The following is an 11,308-nucleotide window of genomic DNA, read 5'->3' as shown; positions in this document are numbered from 1 at the left end:
GGATGACAAGCTCAGAACACAGAATCACTAACTTTGGATGAAGAAAGGAAGAGTGGTTCCTGGTGACTTGCCCCAGGTTTTCCTTCAGTGGCACCTCTCAATTTCCTATCTTTGTGGGCGCCCACAGGACCAGGAAGTGACCTCCCGGATCTGGGGAGGCCCCTTGGCTGAGCTGCCTTCTCACTGTTCTTCCTTCTGGTAACATCAAGGCGGAGCCCTGCCAGACCCTGGCTATAAGGAAGGCATATTCTGGCACAATACTAGCATTTTTTGTTCAGTTCCACTCAGGATATACAGAGCCATGCAAATAAGGCCTCTTTTTTGCCTGAACAAACATACCTATCATAAGTGACTAGAGATCTGTTCCAAAGCACTGAGTATATAAAACCTGTGTGAGTCCTTTCATTTACTTGTCACGTTCCTCTGTTGGAGCCCAAGACAAGATAGAGAGAATGGCTAATGATAAGGTGGAGAAGAAAAAGGAATTAGAATGGGCCTTGATACCCCCAGGAGAAGTTTCCCAAGTAGATGGGATTGTTCTAGAGAAGAATATATGCAACAGTTGGGATAAAATCTGGAATTTTGAAGCCAAGCCTGATGACCTGCTCATTGCTTCCTATCCCAAAGCAGGTATGTAAATAGGCATGTAGGATGCAGTTAAATTCAAGGGTGGAGTGAAGCAGTGTACTTGCCTATAAATCAGATAGAAAGGCAAAAGATCTGAAATTTTTCTACAAAACTATGAGTGTTTTTTTTTTAAAGATAGAGTATTTGATTTATTAAAAACTAGAGGCCCAGAGCACAAAATTCATCACGGAAGTGGCGGTGGGGGTCCCTCAGCCCAGCCTGCACCCTCTCCAATCTGGGACTCCTCGGTTGGTGTCCGATTGCTGGTTTACAGGGATCGGGCCTAAACCGGCAGTCAGACATCCCTCTCACAATCTGGGACCACTGGCTCCTAACCACTCGCCTGCCTGCCTGCCTGATCGCCCTTAACTGCCTCTGCCTGCTGGCCTGATCGCCCCTAACTTGCCCCCCTGCCAGCCTGATCGCTCTTAACTGTCTCTGCCTGCTGGCCTGATTGCCCCTACCTTGCCCCCCCTGCCAGCCTGATCGACCCTAACTTGCCCCCCTGCCGGCCTGATTGCCCCTAACCACCTCTGCTTTGGCTCGGCTTAAGCTGCAGTCTGGCCTTCCTCTGCAGGAGGCGACCTGGTGTATCAGGGGAAGGCGCTGCCCCCATTACCCCACTGCTTGTGCCACTGCCAGCCTGAGCCTTGGCCCTTGCAGCCGCTGCAGCTTTGTCCAGAAGGTCATCAGGAAGACGTCCGCCCTAATTAGCACATTACCCTTTTATTAGTATAGATATATAACTAGCTAAATTAGATTCTGCAGGTCAGTACATGCATACTAATAATTTTTCCCATTCAATTATAACTTTTCATGAATCTTCTAAACACCAGAGACTAGCACCAGGCATAGTGATAGACAAAATGTTCATTATATTTGCCCTGATGACATTTACAATCCAATCTGGAGGACATTAAATCATTAAACAAATCAAAGACATAGGTCTTTGGTTACAATATGTGCTAAAGGCACATAAACATGGAAGCGATAATGAGAAAATATTGGCAGGTCCTAATTTAGATTAAGGAAAGTATCGTAAAGAAACTCTGAACTACTGTGATTATTATGCAGGTAGTTGATTAGTCTGATAGGGCAACTACAACCCAGTACTGGGTGGCTTAAACAACAGAACTTCAGTGTCTCACAGTGCTGGAGGTTGCAGGTTATCACGGTTGGTTCCTTCTGAGGGCTATGAGGAAAAAACTGTTCCAGGCTTCTTTCCTCAGTTTTATGTTCACACGATATTCTCTCGATATGCATATCTATCCCCCAATTTTTCCATTTTGTAAGAACACCAGCCTTATTATATTAGGGCCTATTCTAATGACATCATTTTAACGATATTAATTCTATAAGACCCTAACTCCATATAAGGTCATGTAAGATTCTAGAATCCCATCTGCTGCCATCTAGTTCAGCATGATGTAATCTTAAGTCATGAACTTTACTCACAAATCAGCCCCTTTTCTGTCTATGTCAAAGGTTGGGTTCCCTGGGAGTCAGACTCTGAGTGAAAAATAAGTATGTGGGATGTTTACTAGGGAGTGCTCTTGGGATCATTTCCTTTAGCAGGAAGTAGGATTGAGCAGAGGGAGAAGTTGAGCTTTAACTCAGTCTCAGCGAAGCCTTATCCATCCCCATTGGAAGCTCTGAAGCTTAGATGGTTCTTCAGAGCTGGTGCCATAGTAGTTGAGGTGAGAGGTCCAGGTGTCAGCCAGTCACTGAATGTAAGCTGCCTCAGGAAAGGGGCATGACCTTGGTCCTGAAGAAGGATGAATAGCTAGGGGCTGTCTGCCAGCAGCTGGGATAGTGAACCCTTCCATTCAGAAGGAAAATCTGGGCAGCAAATCCTGCACTCTTTACAATCTTCCATATATTTCTGTAGGGCTTAACTTGAGGCAGAGCTTGCTTGGACTGGGTCATAACTTATTGACAGTCCATTCCGGTAAACATCCATATCTGGGAATTTGCCAGCTAGCAGGTAGAGTCCATGAAAGGGCAAAGATTAGATTGCAGTTGAAGTTAAGCAGTAGGAGCATGGACTAGTGCGGTGATGGCGAACCTTTTGAGCTCGGCTTGTCAGCATTTTGAAAAACCCTAACTTAACTCTGGTGCCGTGTCACATATAGAAATTTTTTGATATTTGCAACCATAGTAAAACAAAGACTTATATTTTTGATATTTATTGTATATATTTAAATGCCATTTAACAAAGAAAAATCAACCAAAAAAATGAGTTCGTGTGTCACCTCTGACACGCATGTCATAGGTTCACCATCACTGGACTAGTGGGATTTAGCTCTCCTGGAGCTAAAGGGAATAGTTAGTGGTGAGTGTGAGTCATGATGTGCACCCCCTATAAACAGGATTAATTGCAAGGCAAGTCTGGAGTATGAGGCAAGGAAGTCTGTCAGAAGCCCTTGGATGGTCTGGACCAACCACTAAGGGAGTCTGAGTTTCCTGAGATGCTCACAATGTCTACAACAGCAAAGCCAAGTCTAGAAGCAGAGTCTGCAAAGGAGGAGGGCACTTCCTTTGAGGGGCTCAGCCACCCTCAGAATCCAGGAAAGGCAGCAGATCCAGTAGCCTGTATCTGGCAGACCCAAACATGGAGTTAGGACAATAAATTGACAGAGGCAACAAAACTGTCAAAGATGAAGCAAATTCTGATTCCAGGGGGGAAGCAGGAGAAATTGGTTTTAGTGCAGAGTAGAAACCAACCAGGAGCTGAGCAGATATAGCACCAGAGTAGAGTCTAGATGGGGACCATTGGACAGCACCCAGGGACCGTCATCAAGGTACTAGGGAAAGGGGAACCAGGACCTCAGGAAACCCACATGAGGGTACCATGACAAGAATAGCACCTTTCTCCCCCTCAGGTTACCTGAGCAAGATGCTCTCACATGTACTGGCTCTGGCCCTCCAGGTATACTAACATCAACACAGTAAAAAAAATTAAGACATTTAATATTTATTTAGTGCTGACTGTAAGCTGGGTTCTGCCTATTTTCTAATTCTCTCTCTTTTTTTTTTAATTTATAAGATTTATTGGAGATTTTCTAATTCTCAAAACACATGAGAATAATTGGTGGCTCAATGAAATTTATATAATTTATCAAAACCACCCAAATCATGCATACCAGAGATAGGATTGGAGTCCATCAGATTCCACAGCCTCATGCACATCCAAACTACCATGCTTTCTCCCTGAGAAATAAGACCAGGTCACCCACATGTCCCAGAAGCCAATCAGGGGGAGATTTCCTGGGAGACTGAACACTGTAGAGGCCAAGGGGGCTTGGGTGTGAGAGGAACCGCCCACCCCACCCCAAATCATGAAGGAGTTAGTAGATGAGTCTGTAGAAAGAAAGAAATATTAACCCCAAATGTAACAAAGGTTATTTTTCCATTTAAAACCAATTCAACCTTCTTGTAGTTGTTTAATATTACATTGAGTCTTTCTTTTCCTTTTAAAGAGAAATTAATTCAATCTATATTCCTCCAGTTTGTGGATTATTTGTAATTCTTACTTTCCCTTTTTAAATTTCTTTCCTTTTCACATTGGAACAATTTCATGTTTCTAAAAAGAAAAAATAACCAGACAGGAAACAAAATTATTTATTAGCAGCAAGGGTTTAATTGTAAAAGTGAGTGGTTGTGAATTTCTGTGATTTTCCTCAAATGGAAATCTTTTAAAAATAAACCCCTATTATTACATATAATAATTATTTATATGATCGTTTTCTAAAAATACCAATGCATATTTAGATTTTTAAAAACACATCATTGAAAGACAAAAATGAATGTCACATTTCTTCCCTTTTTGGTGAGAAGATAATCTTAATAATTGGTTTCAATTCAACATAGTAAAGTAACATAAGTGCAGTATTGATAGACAAATTAATTCTTGCTGTAGACAAGATGTTTCTAAATTGTAAATTGCAGAAGATTAATAATCAGTTCCTTGGTTCTTCATTCTACTTTTAGGAACTACTTGGACACAGGAAATTGTAGATTTGATACAGAACAACGGAGATATTGAGAAGAGCAAACGGGCTCCCATTCATCTTCGACAACCTTTCTTGGAGTGGGTAAGAACAACAAACTCAGGTAAGTCTCCAATATAAAAAAAATCATAAACTTTACATAAAGATGGGAATTTGGGAGTAGAGACTCTGAAAGTCTACTACACTAAAAAAAATGAAAAACTTCTTTTGGTCCCCAATTCTAAACACTGAATAAAAGTTATCTTTTCTTGTGCAAATTTAAATAAGTCCCTTTACTTAACTTATTTAGCCTTAATACTTAGTAGAGATACACTATCTCCCTATTAAATGAAGTGTCAATGAGTTACAAGTGCCAAGGAATGTCCCCCAGCAGAGCTCCTGCTTTTACATGTGGGACCCCAGTGCCAAGGCCAAGGTCAAGGAAGCCTGGCACCAAGGACACCAGTGTTCAAAGTAAGAATTCACAATGCACTTCTTTTTAAATAAAATGTGTTACTCTATTTTTGAGATATAATTCACATACCATAAAATTCAGCCTTTTAAAGTTACAATTTTCAGTAGTTTTTAGTATATTCACATGATTGTGCAACCATCACCCCTATCTTATTCCAGAACAGTAAAACAAAACAAAACAAAACAAAAAACCCTGTATCCATTAGCAATCATTCTCTATTTCCTCTTTCCCCAGCCCCTGGCCACCACTACTCTACTTTTTGTCTGTATGTCTTTGCCTTTCTTGGATATTTCGTATAAATGGAATCACATAATACATAGCCTTTTGTGTCTAGACTCTTTTACTTAGCATAATGTTTTCAAGGTCATCATGTACCATATATCAGTATTTATTCCTTTTTGTGGTTAAATAACACTCCATTGTATGGATATACCACATTTTGTTTATCCATTCATTAACTAATGGATATTTGAATTGATTCCACTATTTGGTTATTTTGAATAATGCTGCTATGAACATTCAGTTACAAGTTTTTTTGGTGGACATATGTTTTCAACTCTCTTGTGTATATACCTAAGAGTTGATTTGCTGGTTCATACAGTAACTCTATGTTTAACTTTTTGAGGAACTGCCTAACTGTTCCCCAAGAGCAACTGTATATATGAGGGTTCCAACATTTATTATTGTCCAACTCTTTGACCATAACCATCCTAACATGAAATGGTATCTCTTTATGTTTTTATTTTTATTACCTTAATAAATAATGAAGGTCATCCAGAAGGTCGTTACGGAAGGTTTTTCCACTGACATCTTGTCTAATTAGCATATTAGCTCTTTATTATATAGGATTTAAAATGTGTTTTTTTCAATCTTTATTGTTGAGATTATTACAGATGCCCCTCTTTTCTCCCCCCATAACTCCTCTCCACTCAGTTACCATCCCACCCCAGGTCCTTGCCACCCTATTGTCTGTATCCATAGGTAGTGCATACATGCATATAAGTTCTTTGTCTATTCTCTTCCCACACCCCCCACACCCGCTTCCTTCTGAGAATCATCAGTCTGTTTCATTTCCATGCCCCTGAGTCTATTCCATTCACCAGTTTATTCTGTTCATCATATTTTTTATTCATTAGATTTTTAGATTCACTTGTTGATAGATATATATTTGTTGTCACTTTGTTGTTCATAATTTTTTATCTTTACCTTTTTCTTCTTCTTCCTCTTCTTAAAGAATACCCTTCAGTATTTCATATAATACTGGTTTGGTGGTGATGAAGCTTTTTCTTGTCTGTGAAACTCTTTATCTGACCTTCAATTCTGAATGATAGCTTTGCTGGGTAGAGTAATCTTGGTTGTAGGTTCTTGCTATTCATCACTTTGAGTATTTCTTGCCACTCCCTTCTGGCCTGCATAGCTTCTGTTGAGAAATCAGCTGACAGTCGTATGGGCACTCCCTTGTAGGTAACTAACTGTTTTTCTCTTGCTGCTTTTAAGATTCTCTCTTTGTCTTTTGCCCTTGGCATTTTAATTATGATGTGTCTTGGTGTGGTCCTCTTTGGATTCCTTTTGTTTGGGGTTCTCTGCACTTCCTGGACTTGTAAGTCTATTTCTTTCACCAGGTAGGGGAAGCTTTTTCTGTAATTATTTCTTCAAATAGGTTTTCAATATCTTGCTCTCTCTCTTCTTCTGGCAACCCCATAATTCGGATGTTGGTACGCTTGAAGTTGTCCCAGAGGCTCCTTACACTATCCTCATATTTTTGGATTCTTTTTTCTTTTTGGTCTTCTGGTTGGGTGTTTTTTGCTTCCTCATATTTCAAATCATTGACTTGATTCTCAGGATCCTCTAGTCTACTGTTGAATACCTGTAAATTATTTTTTATTTCAGTCAGTGTATGCTTAATTTCTGACTGGTCCTTTTCCATTTTTTTGGCATTCTCACTAAGATCCTTGAAGGTCTCACTGAGTTCCTTGGAAGTTTCTAGAAGATTCTTGAGTAACCTTATAATTGTAGTTTTGAACTCTATATCTAGTAGTTTGCTTTCTTCCATTTCTTTAATTTGTGACACATTTCTTTGTCCACATTTTGGCTGCTTCCCTGTGTTTGTTTCTATGTATTGGGTAGCTGCTAAGTCTCCTTAAGTTGATAGAGTGGCCTTGTGTAGTAAGTGTCCTATAGGGCCCAATGGCTCAGCCTCCGCAGTCACCTGAGGTGGACACTCTTGGTGCACTCCTGTGTTGGCTGTGTACACAGTTTTTTTGTAGTTGCGCTTTGATTGCTGTTGGTGTCACTAGGAGGAATTGACCTCCAGATCAATTGGCTGTGGGGACCAGCTGCTACTACAGTGGGAGAGCTGCTGCGCAGGAGACACCCTTCAGTAGGGCTTTGGTGCTCACTGAGTCTTCCCCTTGAATGTGTTGCTTATGGATGTGAAGAGTTGTAATCTGGTATGGTCTCACACTAACCACTGGGTACACTGGCTCTTGGATCTCCAGGGATGTGCAAAGTCAGCCACTGCCTGGGGCTATCCAGCAGGAGCTACAGAGAGATCTGCAGATTCCTCCTCTTTGTTTTGGGTTTGGAAGTGCCCAGGTGAGGCCTAGCTGTGAAGCAAGGCAGGCTGGTGCCGGCCTTGGGCCTTTATTGATAGCTTGGGACTCTCTGACCCAGCTGCAGCTTGTTTGACAGGTTTTAGGCTGACAAAGGACAGACCATTCATATGCAAAAGCTGCTGTGCACAGCTTGGGTGGGGTTGTAAATTGGGTGGGGTGGGATCTCAGGGAATCACCAGGGTGGAGTAAACAGAAATGGCTGCCAGTCAGCCCTCCATTGGTGAGGTCCCAGCACAGGAACAATGAGCCCTGCAAGCACCTTCGTCTAGAAGAAAGCCACCCCTGAGTTCCTTCCCTGATGCCAGACAGTCTAGTTTCTCCCCATATGTGTCTGGGTCCCCCAGAGCCTTGCCTGGCACTGGAGGTAAGAGCAAGCAGGAGCTTGTAAGTTCAGTTCTCGGTGCCGGCCTCATTTGTATCTGTATCAACAACCCCTAATGCTGAGCAATACTGCTGTAGTTAGCGAAGGTTAATGAGATGAGAAACAGATAGGGGGACTCTCTCTCTCTCTCTCTCTCTCTCTCTCTCTCTCTCTATATATATATATATATATATATATATATATATATATGCCTAAGTAACCATTATGATTGAATGACCGGAAGGACCAGTCGCTATGACACACACTGACCACCAGGGACCAGATACTCAATGTAGGAGCTGCCCCCTGGTGGTCAGTGCGCTCCCACAGCTAACCTCCTGCAGCCCCTCCCCCCGGCCAGCCGGCCCTCATCAACCCCTGGTGCTAAACCATCATACAGACTTGCTTCTGGGTCGGGGTTGCATACATAGCAGAGCAGCTCCCTCACTGCTATCTATTGAAAGTCAGCCCTGGACACAAGAGTTTGTCTCGCTCCCATCCTCTCTCTTCCTTGGGAGCCGCTCACCACCACGGTGGCAGTGCAGTGGTAAGGGAATAAGGGGGGGAGGTAGGAAACCACGAGGTGCTCAGGACAGTGGTGTCAGCATCCAGCGTTTGTTCCTTCTGCGTCCAGCCTGGCAACCATTGCCACCTCTCCGGATCCCTCCAGGGCCTTTGGGCCCGGGCTGGGATGGGGAACCGGGGGTGGATGGTGGCAGATGCGGCCCCTTCCCCTGGGGGTCAAGGGCTGGCTCCCTCCTCAGGGCCAGCAGCCAATCTCCCTTGGTCCCTCCTCCCCCCAACCCCCCCACTGCCATGCACAAATTCATGCACCGGGCCTCTAGTAGTAAATAAGACACCAAGTAAAGGCCAATGTATCAAAGATTTTAACATACAAAATGAAACACAATGTACTAAGTACTAAAAGAAAACAGGGAAGAATGCTCTTACCATCTAAGAGTGACGAAGGGCTAAACATGACATTAAACCCAAAAGTCATATTTGAAAAAAATGACACAATCAATTGCATAAGAAATAACAACTTTTTAAAAAGTAAATAATAAGCCAGTATAATTTTTCAGGAATTGACCAGGCTAATGCAATGCCTTCCCCGAGGACACTGAAAACTCATCTTCCTGTGCAACTACTACCTCCATCCTTCTGGGAGAAAAACTGTAAGGTAAGTTTGAAGCAGAAAATAGTCAGAGATGAATATTCCTCATAAGAATATTGTGTTAGAACAATGGTCTAGTCATCCCCATGTTGTGTCTACCAGGAGCACCAAGGAATCGATCATGAGACCTGCAATTATCTTCCATGTTCTTTATTTCTCATTGATAAGGATGGGCTTAGTTTACACCTACATGGAGAAGAGGGAGAGGACCAACATCTATTAGCTTTGGTTCTGAGCATCCTCAGCCCCTCAATAATGCCATAAAGGGGAGTAAAGATGAGCACACTACAGCTCAGAGATGTCACACAACTTGTCCAATGATAAACACCTGGAAGATAGAAGTGATGGGCTGCAAATCCAGGTCTTCCTGACTTGACAACTCATGATCTTTCCACTACCCTATGCTGCCTACTCTGTGCCTCCTACAACCACAACGTTCTTCTTAAGCTTATACTCTGTTGGCCTGCTCCTAGCCTTGAGGAAATGAGTATTTATTTAAGTTATCAGAAGATTTCATTGGTGGAATCTTAAAAACCAAGGGCTCCACTATCTTCTCACTTTATTTCACTTGTAGCTAAATTGCCTCTTTCAAGCCTCTAAGGGTGCCTACAAGTTCTAAACTTCTGAGACCTGATATAAAACCAAATAATTTTATCAAATTTTTATAAACATAAACATTATTTTATATATTGAAGTCTATAGGGGTACAAATTGATTTTCATATACATCTTTTTATTTTTCAATTACAGTTTACATACAATATTATATTAGTTCCAGGTGTGTAACATAGTAATTAGACATTTATGTAACTTACAAAGTCATCACTCAAATATGTCTAGTACCCATCTAACATCACATAATTGTTACAATATTATTGATTATAATCCCTATGCTGTACTTTATATCCCCATGACTGTTGTTGTTTTGTTGTTGTTGTTGTTGTTGTTGTTTTAAAGCAGGCTAAGGACATTATCTATTTTAGGTTTCTCAGAGATTTGGCTAGCAGCTGACAGAGCGGACAGCAGTGGGACAAGGGGAGGAATGAATAGAATTTCCATATATTTTGAAAGTAGGGCTGAAAGAAGTTTCTGTCAGACAGGCTATGCAGTGGTCAGCAAACTCATTAGTCAACAGAGCCAAATATCAACAGTACAACGATTGAAATTTCTTTTGAGAGCCAAATTTTTTAAACTTAAACTATATAGGTAGGTACATTGTTATTAACTTAATTAGGGTACTCCTAAGGCTTAGGAAGAGCCACACTCAAGGGGCCAAAGAGCCACATGTGGCTCGCGAGCCGCAGTTTGCCGACCACAGGGCTATGGGGTTGAGAGTCTGAAAGGAGTCTGGGATGAGTTGAAGGATTTGGGCTGAGGCGCTGAATGGATCAGGGTGAACTGAAGTGGGAATAGCACAGAAAAGCAGGGCTTCTGTCCTGGTTGCTCAGGGGAGACCTGGGCCTCAGCCATGACTGGGGATGAGAAGATTGACTCATGGGAAATACACTGTAATCAAGGTCAGTAAGATTTTTGTGGTGAAGGATATTAGAGAAAGACTTTTGAGATGTTTATTTTGCTTTCTTCCAACTGCTCATCCTGTTATCTGGATCCCACACCCACTTCTGCTGATGGGGGAAGCCCTGTGCCCCTTCACCTCCATTCCCAGAGCTGCAGCCCACCCCCATCTTGCCTGTCTTCTCTATAACAGTGGACAATGCACTTACCAGGAAAAAAAAAAAAAAAGCCCATGACTGTTTTTATAACTGGCAATTTGTCATATATCATGAGTTGGTCCCTAAAATCTCATTACAACTCTTTCAGAGCCCCAAGAAACCATTTGCTGACTTGTAGTCTAAAGAACTGCTTACCTACAGAGAATCTGCAGATGCACTCTTGGCACTTAGCCAAAGGAGTCCTTGGCCTTCCCTCTCCATGGAATAGTTCTGTGCCTTTTAACAGTCCTGTCAAGAGCCACAGCTTATACCATCCCTGGGTGTATCCAGAGCCTAATCACTCTACCTTGCATATCTTTCTGTGTAGATCTGGGTCCGGGGGGGGGGGGGGGGGC

General features: G+C 42.2%; 1 protein-coding gene across 2 annotated transcripts in view; it reads left to right on the top strand.

Moving 5' to 3' along the window:
• The first annotated feature begins 422 nt into the window (after positions 1–422).
• LOC102440664 (sulfotransferase 1C4-like) overlaps positions 423–11,308 on the top strand; it is a 28,311-nt gene continuing 17,425 nt past the window's right edge. For both annotated transcript variants that reach the window (XR_001347553.2, XM_006085746.2), the window contains exons 1-3: positions 423–630; positions 4,618–4,740; positions 9,150–9,247. Coding sequence is in view for 1 of the 2 variants with exons in the window: in XM_006085746.2 (XP_006085808.1) it covers positions 453–630; positions 4,618–4,740; positions 9,150–9,247 (399 nt within the window). In the remaining variant the exon portion in view is untranslated. The remainder of the gene's footprint in view (positions 631–4,617; positions 4,741–9,149; positions 9,248–11,308) is intronic.

This window comes from Myotis lucifugus, unplaced genomic scaffold (assembly GCF_000147115.1).
Source record: "Myotis lucifugus unplaced genomic scaffold, Myoluc2.0 scaffold_21, whole genome shotgun sequence".
NCBI lineage: Eukaryota > Metazoa > Chordata > Mammalia > Chiroptera > Vespertilionidae > Myotis > Myotis lucifugus.
This window is presented reverse-complemented; position numbering and strand designations above follow the sequence as displayed.